We start from the raw sequence: 15,991 nt of genomic DNA, 5'->3' as shown, positions 1-15,991 counted from the left end.
ATACTTTGTGCTACCTCATATTAATATAGCTTGTCACCGTCTTAAAAGAAAACAACTCGCTCCTGCTTTGGATTAAAAAAAATATAATAAATTGAATTGTTTAAATAGTAATAGTGGAGTTTTGATCATGATTGAGTGAAATAAGCTGCAAATACCTTGTGGTAGATAGTTCTTTGAAAGATTAAATTACAGCAGAGAACATGTTATAGCTCAGCTGCGCTTTGCGTCAGGTTCTGTTTTATAAATGAGGGTTATTTTTCTCTCTTTCTTTTTTCAGCTTCTGAAATTCACAGAGATATTTTCACAGCCACTGTTGCTTAGAAAGTTGGCTAAGATAACATTTAAAAAAAAAAAAACACTGTAGCTGATAGTATGGAGTAGCACATATGTGCGTGTTACATGAGGAATAGTGAAAAGAAATTTCCTTCAAAGTACTGATTCTTTTACATAAATTTTCCATACATCTCACGATTCTGTTTTTCCCCCCATTTTTATCCTTGTCTATTCCACAAAATATTTTGGGCTTAAAACAGCTGAATTAAAGATGGAACATTCTAAGGAACAGTGCTCCCTCAGGTATATATTCATATAAAGTACTGCAAGTCTTTGTTGGTATTAAATCTTCAAACATTTCCTCTGCGTGTCTGATTTTCTGGAAGAATTTTAATGAAATTTGGGGGAAAAGACACATTTGCAATTAACTGCTTGCCTTAATTCTTTTTAAATGTGAATTGTGGTTAAGCCACAAATATTTGTCTTACAAATAGAAGGCTCTTTTATTATGAACAGGATTTTAAGTTTTAAATAAATGTTTTTTGTTTATGTGGGCCTTTATTTAGATTCAAAAGTTATAATAAATGTTTCTCCTTTACTAAAGTTTTGACCCCCCCCAATTTTTTTTACTAATTTTATTAAATTTTAAATAGTGTCAAATTTAAATTATGTTTCTGGGAAATTTAGCTAGCTTTATTTGCTGTTTAATAAAAACGGAGTTGGAAAGTTTCTTCTGTGTTGTGCTCATTATCTTATTTATTGAAAGACTGGATATTTGAATGTGTTACTTAAATTTCCTGATATCTGTTGTTTAAAAATGTTTACATTAAAAAAATGTTTGTTTAGCATGCCTTCCCTTTCTGAAAACATTAGTAAGATTTATCTTTGAGAGTACTAATGCCATTGATGTAACAGAGTAATTGTATAATGGTGACCGTCTTGTTACGTGCTCTTCTGTGACTTCAGTATTAAAGCCTTGTCATCTCCTCCTCTCTGCCCTTCATCTAGTACATGTAGCTCTGCTTTGAAAATTGCAACTTCTATTCTTTTTGTGATGTTTGATTCTTGAACCTTTTCTTCATGAGTATTTAAAAGCGATTTTTAACACTGAAGAATTGCTCTCTTTATTGTCCTTTGGAGTGATTCAGATGGAGTTTCTATGTATGGTGTCTGTTTCACTTTTCTTGAAATATTAGGTTGCTTAATTGCCAGTATGTTTTATCTGTTTAACCCTTCAAAGGCTCCAAAGAATATTGAAAGCAATACTGTGTTTGTAGTACTTCTTGTTCTTGTTCCATTGTTTGGTTGGGAAGGGCACTCTTAAGAAATTACATTTGTTTTGCAGTGTAAAAAAAAAAAAAAAAAAAGTATGAAGTTCCAAAACACAAACAAAATTCCCCAAAAGCTTTTTTGAAGACTAAGTTCTTGTTAAGTAACCACATAAACCAAAACAGTCTCCACAGTATGAAGAAGTCTTTTCCCATCTTGCTGAAAGTACCGTTTGTGCCATTCGCAGAATTGAGTTTGTCTACTGTATATGTGATTGTTTTATAGAGAATGTAACAGTGCTTCATAGCTTCTGTGTTTTAATTTTTTTTTTTTTAGGAAGAACAGAACCGAGGCAAGCCCAACTGGGAACACCTGAATGAAGATTTACATGTACTTATCACTGTGGAGGATGCTCAGAACAGAGCAGAAATAAAACTGAAGAGGGCTGTTGAAGAAGTAAAAAAGTTACTGATACCTGCAGTAAGTATTTGTATGCAAGTCTTTGATTTCTATTTCTAGAAGTTACTTCTGAAATACAATTAATACTGCAGCAGTAAGAGTAAGCCTGCACAGTGGCATACTAAAATGAAGTTTAGATATTATTTTGTAATACTCTAGTGATCTTTAAAATGTCTCATCCCCGATTGATTTATTTCTCAGAATAGAATAATATTTTTAAGAGATGGGTTTTTTTTTTTTTTGGCCTGTTTTAGATATAGATGCAGGAAATTCTTACCACCTTTAAAAGGTAGTGCCGAACTGTTATAAACACTAGCTTTCACACCTTCTTTCAGTATAAGGATGCTTCACTTTAAGGCTGGGGAAATATGACATGCTTTTATGTTTTGCTTTGAGATGATTCTGATACTTTAAGAACAGGCAGCATGTTTTCTTAGATCATCACATTAAACAACTTCCAAAAAGAACAAAACCCTTCAGGAACACAGTATCAAAAAACTTTGCTGTCAGTATACTGGGGAGAAATAAACATAGTGAAACTGGAAAATGGGTTGTCTTTCTCATTTCCTGATAATATAAACTGCCTTCTGCCCAGATGACTTAAAGCCTTTTGCAGGGACCAGATTTACCCTGTGAGAGCCCTTCTCTTAGATCTTCTCTTCTCACTTAAAGCAAGGTGACTCAGTGTGGCTGTATAGTGCATTCCATGCCATTAACTTGCATCTTGTGCTGATTTTTACCACCACTTTTGTGCCATTATAAAATGATAAAAATAATTGTATCTTTGTCAGTGGGGGAAAAATTTTCCATAGCAGGGGGAAAAATTGAGATTATCTTGTGAAAGAAAGTAGTAGGTGGTATTAAAATTGGCCTAGTGATTTCGGGTGCTTAGTGAATGCTAACAGATGCTGGCCGTGAGGAAACTTCTGGTGACACAAGCTGTATAAGCACATTTATTCAAAATGCATTTTTAAAACTTACCAAAGATCAGGAGATAGATTTAATTTTTGAATTAACAAAATACAGTAGAATATTAAGCAAGAAGTATGAAAAAAATGTGATTTAGACCTCTTCGCATTGCACATTATCAATCTCTGAAAGCAGAAGAAAACTGGAGAAAGTAGATCTTCAGAATTTACTAATTTACTAAAGAGATCTTGAGCACATTTGGATTGAGTTTATAGTCATGATTAGAAATGGTAATAAGAAAAAGACTTTTTATATGGGCAGAACTTGAAACCCTTCTGTTAATTCTCTAACTACTATGCAGCAAATAGATTAAAAACCACACAACTCATTTCTGTGATACAGAATTAATTTTGTCAAACATCTGTTGGTTCTTCTATCTCCCTCTTATTCCTGAGTAATATGATTGAAGGGTCATGTTCAAGATGACCTGATAGGTCACAAACACCCGTTATGTCTGAAGTACTAAGGTGTATACTCTATGTATGTTTGTTATGCTTGGGTTTCTGGAGCTGGTGGTTGGGTGTGTTTTGTGCTGCCAAAAAAAATGAATACATTAGTAGTTTTTCATTGTGATATTGTCAGCCAGCTCTTTGTCTTGAAAATATTCTGCCTCATTTAGTAACTTAATCGGTTGGGGGAGCTCTATAATCCTGATTACAGATTTTTTTTTTTATTATTTTTTTTTTCCCTTTAGAAAACCAACCAACAACATAGGGCTAACTATTGTCCGAATATAGCATCACTTGAAAAACACTTTGTCAGTTCATTTCATTAACATCTTCATATATTATGTGTAGGTATAAGAGATTTGGGTGGTGCTTATTACATGTGCAAGAGTTAAAGGTCTATTGGCTCTCATTTCTGAAAATTATGCCTCATTGAAACAGGCATGTGTAGTACATACTAATGAATTAGTATATAGGTGAACTTGTTTTTTGCACTACCTATTGCATCTGTTCAGTTAGTATAAAAAATGGTTGTTTAACCGAATTATGGTTTCAGGCAGTTTGAGAGTTGAAAAATTAGGGTTAAAAGATGGGAATTGAAAACTTCTACGAAGGAAGCCATAAACCTTTCAGTAATCAGAGTAAGTATGAGGAGAAAAAGAAATCCTAGCTAATTATAATAGGATGGGGGAAATTGTGGATGTTGCAAGATTCCAAAGATGCTCTAAAATGCATGAATGGAAAATTGGAAATTCCCGTTCACGTGGTAGAATACCTGCAACTATTACTGTTTTCCAAATAAATGTCAGAGGATTAAAATTGATAAAAAGATATTAATGTATTTCTGTTTTATCTCCATCCAACTTGAATAAAATTTGAGTTTGTGTAGGAGAGAAGATTCAGTCTCATTCTTGCCATATAGTGACAGTGCTTTGGTTTTCTGAGATACACTTCAGTAAAGCAAGCTAGTGTTAGAGATGGGAATGAGTTACTAATTTCTTGGAATAATCAGTTATTTTTATATTCAAGGTATTAAAAAGCCTAATTAAATTTTATAGCAGTAGTGCACAAATAGGCACATTTCTAAAATGGATTTCCATTTGAAGGTACTTGGGTGAACAGAGACTATTTCAGTAGTAAAGTCTGTTTCTTCTCATCTTTATGGATCTGGATCACTAGTGATTTTTTTTTCCTTGTGGATGTGAATTATTAATTTCCTGTTCTACTTGGTCTTGGATTTTTACCAAGATAGTGGTATAGTCAAACAGTTTATCTTTAGAAATAAAAAGGACAACTTGAGGCAGACTGGCTGAACAAGCCATTTTTTTTTTTCCCTAAGGAGAAAGGCCAAAACTTTTTTTTTTTAATTATTATTATTTTGTATTTAATTTATATTTCTTTGATGCGAAACTTTTTTTATTTTGGCTGTACTTCAAGTTCTGTAGCACTAATTCTTTTCTACTTCCCATAGTTCAGTGAGATACTGGTCAGAACATAAGAAAATATTCAGAGCCTGTGTAAGGGGATGTATGTAATAATTAACTATAGCATACCAAGTTACGGTGTCGTTAAGGCTTTGGAATTATTCTTTGAGGTCCTGGGCAGTAGGGCTGAATTCCTCTGCTAGAAATATGTAAGGCTTTGACATGTTCTAAGAAGTGTTGAATAAACTATTCTAGCTGAATGTGTTTTCTAGATACTCCTATTACACAGATGTCCAGGTCTCTTTAATTACTAATTAGCCTTTATACTAACTGTCTTTATATAGGATAGGGCACATACAACAAAATTCAAATTTCAGGCAAATACTTTTTACCCCTTTTTCCTTTGAACTCCACATTCTTCCTTTCTGAGGAAAAGATCGTATTTCTGGCTTCTACTTAACTATTCTAATTTGGTTTGGAATCGGTGTTTTTCAGATTTTTTGTATTGCTCTACCTGCGTCAGGGCAGCTGTAGTTTTACTTGGTTGCTGCTTTTGTCTTGTCTGAAGACAACTGCAACATGGTATTAGTCAGTGATGCTCCCTGTCAAACTGTGTATATCATTTGCCACTACAATAATGGAATTTTAAGATTGCGATGGGTAGGAAATACTGTTTCAGTAGATTGTTTAATTTTGTTCGGACATTTGGTTCTTGCCTGTAATAGTGATTTTAGACTTTTCAGTCTTGAATATCTTTAAATTTAGCTGTATGGTGTGGGGGAAAGTATCATTATTTAAACAACAAAAATCATTGAGCTTAATTAAAATAAATACTGTAGCAATATTGATTTCATAATGTCAAAATCCTTAGAGTAGATGAATATCAATGGCGATTTTTTTAAGGTAATTCAAACACAAATAAAACCATGCTATATAAGAGATAAGTTAATTATTCCTTAATATGGGATAACATTAATTATGACTTAAAGTAGATGATAGTCAAACAACCAATTTTATAATGGTCAATTTTTTAATTTATTTTGTAGCAGCTTTATGCATTGGACAACAATTATCATCAGTCTTCGACAGTTCCTAAGCTTTTAATCCTGTTTAGTAGTAGATGTTTCAGTGTTGTAGTTGAGGAATTTAAAAATGGAGTAAGGAAAGGATGCAAAACAAAGATGTTACTAGAAGGCAGTTTCCACACCAAGATGATCTATAACATAAATTCATAGAGAGTCCAAATTACCAAAACCTAATAAACCATTTAGTAATAGAGGAAAGTTTGGGTAATTCTTGCTGTACGGAGGAGCTGAAGTTGGAAATTAATTTTGCCAGTCTTCAGGTCAAATTAAAAAAAAAATCAAAACAAAACCAAGTTTGCAGAGCTACAAAGCTTCAAATGTTGAAGCAGAAATACCAAACTGGCCTGAAGAGTGCTGGATTAACTGATGTTACTGTTCTTTAACCATATCATAGTTGCTGCTATAGCTGTGGTCTGTTTCCAGCAAGCTGTTCAGAAGGCTGAATAAGTCTGAATTAGTGAAACTGTGAAATAAAGGAAGCAAAGCGTACACTCTCACCTCTAAACACTTTCATAAACAACAGAGAGAAAATAGCTATGCTTAAGGAATAATAGAGTAGTAAAAATCAGAGTGAGAACAACTGTGGAAATACCTGAAAATTGCCCAAGAGGCTGATGCAGTTGCTGAAAGTGATTGATTGAATCTTCTTGAGTTAAGGTTTTACTATTCGGTGAATTTACTTTGGCCTGAGGGGTTGGTAAGGTTAAGTGCAAGGCACTACCAGAAAAAAAGTAAGGTAAAAGTAGGAGCAGCAAACAGAATGCTTAGAAGATGCGTTAACCAGGACAGTATGATAAGAAATACTGGCTGTTTTCAGAGGAAGATAAGCAACTTAACACTGTAAGATCTTGTATTTTGCTTTATTTGTAGTGTAATAAAAACAGCCTCACCAAGTTGCAACTGAATTTGAGATCATGGAGAAAATAGGGAAAACCTGTGCTGATGATGGCTGCCTTCAGTATCAGCTGTGACAAAAGATGGGACTGGGAAAAACCTTAAGAATTATTTTTTTGTGTCAAAAGATTCTAACAGATAACATGCACTGTTTATAAAACAAAGGGTTATTATATTCTGTATAGTAGAAGGCAGAGGAATTAAGAACAAATAGTAGAAGGAAATCTGGGGAAGTAGGATTTGATTTTCACCTTGAAGATAATGTTAGCCATCGTTTTGCTATGAAGAAAAAAATCATTCAATAAAAGAATCAAATAACAAACTAATCACTGTAAGCGTCGTGGAGCATGATACTCTTCTTTATGTTCAGTGTCTTGAAACATAGTATGCCAACAAGAATACCGGTAAAGCTTTGTATGAAGATGTAATGCAGACAGGCACAACAAATGTATGTGACCCAATGGTTAAGCAAAAATACCTCTGTTAAATGGGATACAATATCTTCTTTGGTATCTGTTGCTTTAAATTGTGAAGAGGTGTTAGCAAAACACAGTACAAGCATTTTGTGGTTACACTGAATGGCTTGCTTTGCTAAAGAAGGGAGTCTTTTCCATGGTAGTCCAGCTAACATGAAGGATTTTACTCACAGACTTTCTTCTTCCAAATGCTTGCTGTACTCCTTATCAAAACAGGAGCAGAAAATGACATTCTAGTGTTCCATCCGGTTTAATGTGCTATATACTTCATGATTTTTACAAATTGGAATGTTCTTTATTGTGATGCTTGGTATGTAAGTACTCACTAACTGTTCTCCTTGTGTTTACTCCCTGTTACTAGAGATGTTATTTTGATGGAATTTCTGGTTTTAGTCACTTCTATATATAACACATTTTGTTTATGTAACAGGAGGGAATATAATGAAGGGGCAGTAGTATTGGCAGAATATTTAATTTTTCAGTTGGATAAACTAAAAGCATTTCTTGCCCAAAGACTACTTTCAGCAAGTGTGATGAGGTGGGGGCTTTTCATTAATTAAATTAAATTTCTAATACCTTTCTTGTACGTGTAGTTGTAAATTTCCATTGTGGTTTATTTTCAACTTCTTAAAATAAACTGAAGGATGTCTTCATTTTTACCCTGAGAACTTAGTGTGCTGTGAATTCCCTAGCAAAAACCTGATACAGTAGAAGGAATTTTAATTTAAGAATTTTTGATTGTGCTTTAGCAAAAAAAAAAAAAAAAGTGGGTATTGTAGTAATGCTGTACATAATATGTTGCCCTGTAGCTAAGACTAGCAAAAGCTTGAAATTTGAAAGATATTAGGAGAAGATTTCATTTGTTTTAGCCATCTAAAAAGCCACAATAAATTCTGCATGCAAGTTTGACTTCCCTGAATAGCGCTCTCTAATTCACTCCTGCTTGGTGTGCTGGTTTTACATTTTTGCTTTCACAAGTGAGAATATAGTGCTGCCTTCTATAGTCTCCCTGTTGAAATGTTGGTCATGCTGTGCAATCCATTGTTTGCTGCTTATTCAATTAAAGTTATGAAATGAATAAGTAATACAGTACCAGAAAAAGGACACTGCTGTCCTTAAAAGCTTTTTAGGCAATTCCTGCGTTACATCTGTTTTGTCAGTTCTGATGCAAGTCTCTCACAGTGCATGTCATGTAAATGATCAGCAGGGAATCTCTGTAGGTAGGGTAATGAAGCAGCCAGACTTCTTGGGAGTGACTGCTAGATAACACGTGGGTAAACTTTCTGATGTGGAGAAGAGGTGATAGCGTGTTTTTTTTAGTAGTGTGAAGCAGACTTAATGTTTCCATGACAGTATGAACCAAGGGCTGCTGCGGTCCTGCCATTCCTTCATGATTTGCTGTTCCTGCTTCCTGTTTTGCATCAGAGAGTATTGGCCTTCATCTGACCGTGTAGCAAGTCCATTTGGTGGAGAGCTTAACCTTGGATTAGCTGACTTGCTACGGAGTCAGTTTTGTTTTAGCACTGACAGAAGTGATGGAATGAGAACACGCAGCCAGGGAAAAATGGGATTGCAGCAGACCACACTTAAATAAACTTAAACTTCTGTAGAACTGTGAGTGAGTATGTTCACCTGCAGATAGGATGAGAACAAAATAATCAGAAACTCAGTGTAGCAGAATATGACAGTGGAAAACAAAAGAGGAAAGCTTACTAGTATGTAGGTTTTCCTTTTCTGTTTTCCACTGTCCAGTATGTCTAGTACTGGTCATTTCAGTAGCTTATTCACAAGTTGAATAAAGAATTAGTTACGTTGAGCAGTCCTTAAGTAAATTCTGGTATGCATTTTAATGGTCTTATTCTGCTGAAAGTTCTTACTGTAATGGAAGTCTGAGTTTTAAAAATGAGGATGAGAATCTCTTAGAAGAGTTCACATAGGAAGTGTTTACATATTGTACTTTATATGCTACTGCAGTGTTAAATTTTTGAGCTTAACACTAGTATTGTCTATTAACAAAATTAATTTCAGGCCAGCTGCAAGTGTGCAGCAGCTCTCTCTGTCATTGTGTACTGTGGTGGAAACTCTGTAGACCAGTGGCTCCCTACCACCAAAATAATGTCTGTTGATGGAAATGACTTTTTGAGACCATATTTACTACAAGATACGTAGGTGATTCACAATTTAATTGAATTAAACCTTGTTTAAACTCTGTTAAATTCCTCAACTCTCCTGAAATGATCTTTATAGTACTAAGGAGAAAACTAGTATTATTCATCAGAAGACTGTTCATGAGAATAATTTTGAAAGGGGGTATAAAATGTGCTCTTTTATATTATGATTATAAATTTGTTTTCAACTTTCTATTTTCAAAAAGTTGGCAAATAATTAAAGGATAAATACATATTTATGATGATCTGTGCCCTCACATATTTCAGTTTATTGTTTTACAACTTTGGACAGGTAGTCATGATCAGATATAATTGTGTAAACGTTTCCAGTTTTATTAGCTTATAACGTAGGTAGCAGTTCATACTGATTCTTGTTCTCCCTAGGCTTTCCTTATACTAATGGGAGAAAGAAGCTTCTCCAACAGTTATTTATTTCTAAGCACCTTAATCCAGCTGTTACTCTGAATCTTCTTCTGGGCATCTTTGATGGCTTCTAGAATCCAGGGAAATCAGTTCTATGTGCAGTTACTGTTGAATACCATCTCTCTTTGCCCCTTTTCCGTTTTGTCCAAAATATTTGAGGTGTATACCACCATCCTCTGTATTCATTTATTTAAGGTGTTACAAATGTGTAACTTGAGAAACGGTAATTTCTGAAAAAGACCTTGGGAAACTTACAAAATAGTCTTTTCTCGAAGAGAAACAAAGAAGCTCTGTTCCCTGAAACTCAGTAGGCACATGCCCTTCCAAAGCAGGATTATGCATTGATTAGGAGCTCTCATTAGGTTCTACATGGGTTTTGTCTGTCTTCCAGAAATGTTCTTAATCTATTTGGTTTTGGTAGTTGTGGAAGAAAAAATGACATTGACCTATTCTGGCAATTCATTTTGTGGTATCTGTAACTTTTTTTCATTCTTCATCCTAGTTTTTAAACTTGCTTCCTCTATTCTTGGCTATTTTTCGAGTGCTTTCTTTAGTCTTATTTTGCCTTTTTTTTTTTTTCTTCTTCTTTCTTTCTTCCATATCTTTGTTCTTTTCCTACTAATGGCCCTGGAGCAGAACATGAAAGCTGGGATCTTTATATAAAACCTTGTTAAAGTATTTCTCCCCTTATGCAAGAAGTAGATGATGAAGCTATGATTCTCCTTGTCTGTCCATTTTGATAAAGATGACGAGAAAACTCCAACAAATTACACATGCATTATTTTCCTTATCCTTCACTTCTAGTTACAGTTGTTTATTGTTTGGTTGGTTGGTTTTCTTTTTTGAAATCACAGCCTTATACCTAAGTGGAAGAAATGCTAATTATAGAACTGTAATTCATGGGGAGACATAGTATAAAGAGGATAAATTTGTTGTCCTGCACTTTTAACACATTTTTATACTGAATATTAACCGGACTCTATTAAGGAGGTCAGATCACTTCATGTAGAAATTGTCTTGGCAGTGGTTTCTGGAGGGATCTTAACAATTGCAAAGATTTTTGTGTGAAGTAATAGTAAAGTAACTGGTAAACATTTCCCTTTTCCAGCTATTTAAAGCATTCTTTAGTGCCAGTGTTAGTTTTGAAATCTGGATTTCTAATTATACATAAATAAAGCTTGTCATACAAACATCTGTGGTTTAATGCTGACTGATGATTTATAGTCATCAAGTTGCTCTACACTATGCTATTTTGACATCAGAACACAGAAAATTCTAACCTTTGGAAAAGTGCCCAGGGTTTTTCACCTACTATTCAATAGAAAACTTAAGTGTGGGTTTTTGGTTTTTTTTTTTTTTTTTTTTAAGCAGTACAGAAATGCTTGAGCTTCTAGTGGAGGACTAATAAGATTTCTCTTTCTTTTATAAGATGTTTATAGGCTAAGGTTTTAGTATGGGAATGTTCTGGACCCTGTTATCAGGAGAAACATAGGTGAGCATGATAGAAGAGATTAGAGCTAACTATTTTAAATAGCTTACATCATTTTGGAGTGGGCCATTCGTAACATACTTTAAATTAAACTGGAGACTAGTAAACTGTCCTGGAAAGTGAAAGATTAGATGAGATGTTACCGGAAAGTTGCTTTGCTTGGAACACATTTATTAATGAGAAGCATTTAAGACTTCATCAAGTAGTACATTTTTTGTGTGTGTTGTTGGAAATGGTATGGGTTTTTATATTTTTTTCTTGTATCTTACATATTTTAAGTATTTTAAAAGCTCTGCCTTATTTTCAAACATACTTTATTAATAGGCATAACTTAATGAAAACAGAACTGGCTTCTACACCTTCAGTATTACCATTACTAGCTAATTTTTAATATTTCCACAGTATCTGTGTACATAGTCTTGTATTGGAAAGTGAAGTCAGGGGTCTCTAACACTATCTCCAATCCTTTGATATTGCAGCCTCTTATTAAGTGGCTTGGAAGATGTGAAGGTTTCTTTTTGACCAAACACAGCTGTAGATACTAAGAATTTCAGTTGCTTTGTTTATAAATAAATGAATCCAGCCTTTGATAGATACTTTTCTACAGTTTCCAAAATCTTACATTGCAAGTCCGTTTTCATAAGACTGAAAAAATGAAACCTCCAAAGCCACCATATGGAGTTGGCTGTCTTAAGATCATTTGTAGTAATTTTGATGAAAACTAATTTTCAGTCCTGTAATTGCATGCACCACTATGCTCTCATCTTAGAAGTAGCTTTTTGGGGATTTCCTCACTCTCTAGCTTATGTGTCCTAGTTTGAAAACAGAATTTAAACTTTGACTGGTCTAGTTTTCTTGGGAACCATAGTAACTATACCAATACAGTTGTACTAATGCAAGCAAATGATACTTCTAGAAAGGTGAAATGAAACTAGGATTAGAGATTTGTCGTATGTACTCATGGGCGCTTGAATGCTGTAGTGGTGGAAGTTACGCAAGTAGGCAATTCTAGTTCTTTGCTAAGCCTTTTGGCTATGTTAGGCAGCCAGTGGCCTTATTTTTCTGTATCAGCAGGTCTGAGGTTTTAGTTTTTAATGAGTAGACCTACAGCTGCCAGGGTCTTAAAGAAAAGGTTCAAAGTTTTAAAATGAGAGCTTGCTTGCCTAGTTTGTTAGAATTTATAATCAAAATCAGTGCTATCAACAGACGTGTTGATTAATAAAATCTTCATGTCATATTGTGCAGGAAAGCTGTCTGAGAGAGTATAACCACTTGTTTTGCCTTGTAAGATAAATTATGAAAGGCAAAGGGAGCTAAGAGGAATGTCAGAATTCCTCCCACATTTTTAACCCACTATGGTACATATGGTAATAATGTGCTAATCTGATTTTTCAGTTAATGGTATTTCTTGTAATTTGGAACAGATAGACTATTGCTGTAGTGTTGAGAAGAATACTGTTTTTTCTTAAGCCTGCAAAGCAAGGCCTGTATTTGCCTTTCAGTAGTCATTCTGGAAATAACTGATTGATTTCCAAAGAAGGTCGGGCTGTAGAGAGGGGTTCCTTTAGTGATCCTTCCACTATGAGCTCCTGTCTTAGTGGATGGTGGAGAACTCTGCAAAGAGATGTTTTATTACTCACCAGTGAGAAAGGCTTCAGGGAAATCTGTTACTTGTGAAGATCCAAAGGTCAATCAGATTCAAGAAAGATACACATAAAAAAACCCAGGCTTTAAAAATTCCTCTGGTCATAGAGACACTTGTTTTCCCCTATGCTAGCAAAGATACTCTTTAAATAAATGTTAACTTCCTCATCTGTAAAAGTGTGGTGATAGCTCCTTACTGATTTGTAAAATACTCTGAGGGGTAAATGTTTACTTAAAAAGAATTATATGAAAGGTCATTATTGGAACACTTAATTCTTTTGTAGCAATCTGTAGTTTTGCAGGTGGTCCTGAAAACAGAAGGGCGAGCAAAGTTTATGTTATCCTATAAGAGTGGAGATTGTGGGGGAAACTCTGAAGCGTTCTTGGTGTTCGTGCAGAAAGTTGTGCTAATACGAAATAGTTTCATTGATTTCAGCTTAGAATTAATTTAAAATTATCTTAGAAATTGTTTTGTTGCGTAAGCCTTCATGTAAATTCTACGTATTACTGAAATATTTTTGTGGAGGAACTTTTAAAACTATATATATCCAGCTATGTAGCCTTTGTGCTTTAAGGCTTTAGTGAACCAGGTATTAAATGATATGTCTTGTCTTCCTTAGGAAAGATTAGCAGTTCTGCAGAGTCACCTAGGAATTGTGCTCAACTGGGCAGCCTTAAAGGGACTCTTAACAGTACCATTTGAGAAAATGTCATCTCTTGTTCCTGTGTAAATCCTATTGTAGTGCTTGGAAAATAAAGTGAAGTGTGTAAGACACTAAAGCTGATAAATAGTGCGATTTATTCTTACTATGCCATGCTTTACATTCTATATATTTTGCAGCTGTTAGAAGTAATCTGTTTGTAGCAGTCCCAACATATAAATGTTAATCATCACTAAATAATACTTTCTTTCACTACTTACTGTAGCTGGGATTTTTTTAAAAGATCCTAAGTGAGTCTAGTAACTAGATCCTGTTAAAATTCATAGTACTTTGTACCTCTGAGGCATACAGGCTCTTCTAAAAATCCTAGCCTAGGTTACTTTTAGGAACTTGAAAGTAAGATGCATGATTGTGTGGATATGATAGTAATGATCACTGGTTTAGGTTTGAAATCTAGGAATTGATTTGTTTACTAAAAGTCTCAAATTGATTTGGAAACTTTAGAAATCTTTGCTAAGACAACTTTTATGATGATGTAGTTGAGAAATAATCCCCAACATACTCTAAGTACTGGTTTTATTTTTTGCTGCATTTTAATCTGTTTAATCAGTTTCCTTCATGTGACTCATACATACCCTTTCAGCCCAATTTTAAGGTTGAGGGGAACCAAGGAAACTAGATGTGTGATTAAATATCATTTAATGAAAAGCACCTGTGGTTTAAGGCATGGCTTCTCTTACTAGATTCAGTGAACTCTTTCTGATGGAGGTGGCTCTAGTAGCTCATAGGGGGGGGAAAAAAAACACTTCTTTTTTTGTTCTGATATCAGTTTGGTTTTTTATAAGCTTTGCTTTTTACTTTAATTTCTTTCACAGATGTGCCAAAGTACAATCCTGTTTAATTAAACCAGTTTATTAGCAGGGAACCTTAACTGGCATGAGAACAGTAAATATCACTCCTTTGTGACTTCTCTAAGCAGCTTGTATTTCAAGGGAAGCTTATGTAAAAAGTAGAAAAATGAAGTTTTGTCTTTAAAGGTCTTTAGAATATCAGCATGTTACTTATGATAAAAAAAATAATTTCAGAAAAAAGTCGTAGTTTGAGAGTTGTAATTATAGAAATTCAACAGTAAACATGTCTATATTCCTTTAAAGCATTAATATTATTAACATGTATTACCAATCCAAACAAGTTAAATAATGCACTTAAAAAGCACGGAAATAATGGTTTTCTGTGGATTGGGGAAGAGAATCTTTTTTTCAAATTATCTTTTCAGTGCTCTTCTCTGTATACCTTCACACTTTACTATCGTGGCATCCTTTAGATGTCTAACTAATCAGACCAGTTCTTTTCCTGGCTTTGACCTCAGGCGTATGGCTACACTTCCTTAACTTTGTTGGGAGCATTTTTGTGTTTCTGGTGATAAAAGTTTGTTTTCCTCAAAAGAACATGGATGTGTTGCGTTTCTGGCCGACAACACCATCTGTCCTGTGTGGCACATAATCCACAGTTAAGAAGGAGAAACAATGGCACCATGTAGAAAGCGTGGTTGAACTTAAAGGGTTTTTCCATTGAGTTTCTTGGAAAAGAGAGATTGATACAGGTGACTATTCCTATGCTTGTATTAGTGTTCGTTGATCCAGAAGAATAAAAAGATCTGATTATTATTTAAGTCTCCATTCCTTTTCCTACAGGAAGTACTTGGTGTTATAGTGCAGGGCCCTCCTTATCTTTTGATACCTCAAGTGTGGTATATTAGGGATGCTAACGAGTGCATGGCTTTCCTGTCCTTTTTTTGTAGATTGTAGTTCTGCACACTTGAATAAGGGAGGAGAAGAATGCCTTAAAACCACAGTATCATCCTGCTTGGAGAGCGCTCATAATCCTGAAGGATCTGATCCAAGTGGAATTGCCTCTCGTGTCAGTAACGAGTGCCTTTCTCGAGCACAGTTTTATGGTACATAAATCTATCCACGCTTGCTTTTGGAAGTAGTCTCCTAGGTCTTCTGTAGACTCTCCACCATCTTTCAGAATCTTTGCTATATGTTGTGTTCTGCTGCCTCATCTCAAATACGTTGCTTTTGGAAAACCGTAGCAACTAGTATTTCTGAATCCTTGCCGAGTCCTGCAGCCTCCTCCAAAAGATGTTCTGGGAAAAGAATTTATAAAATGGTATATGAGCCAGTCTGTCACTTAGGTCTCTGTGGTTCACATCCAGACCTTGCACTCACAACTACAAGATGATGTACAAAGAGTACCTTTGGTTGCTTCTATATTCTGTGCACACTCAGCAGTTTTATGTACTGACTT

At 34.6% G+C, this 15,991-nt stretch overlaps 1 protein-coding gene across 9 annotated transcripts in view; it reads left to right on the top strand.

The window, feature by feature from the left end:
• The window catches only part of QKI (QKI, KH domain containing RNA binding), a 165,166-nt gene that overhangs the window by 108,881 nt on the left and 40,294 nt on the right, over nt 1–15,991 (top strand). For all 9 annotated transcript variants that reach the window (XM_030022990.2, XM_030022991.2, XM_030022989.2 and 6 more), the window contains one exon: nt 1,879–2,022. In XM_030022990.2, the coding sequence (XP_029878850.1) occupies nt 1,879–2,022 (144 nt within the window). The remainder of the gene's footprint in view (nt 1–1,878; nt 2,023–15,991) is intronic.

This window comes from Aquila chrysaetos, chromosome 8 (genome assembly GCF_900496995.4).
Source record: "Aquila chrysaetos chrysaetos chromosome 8, bAquChr1.4, whole genome shotgun sequence".
NCBI classification, from domain to species: Eukaryota; Metazoa; Chordata; class Aves; order Accipitriformes; family Accipitridae; genus Aquila; species Aquila chrysaetos.
This window is presented reverse-complemented; position numbering and strand designations above follow the sequence as displayed.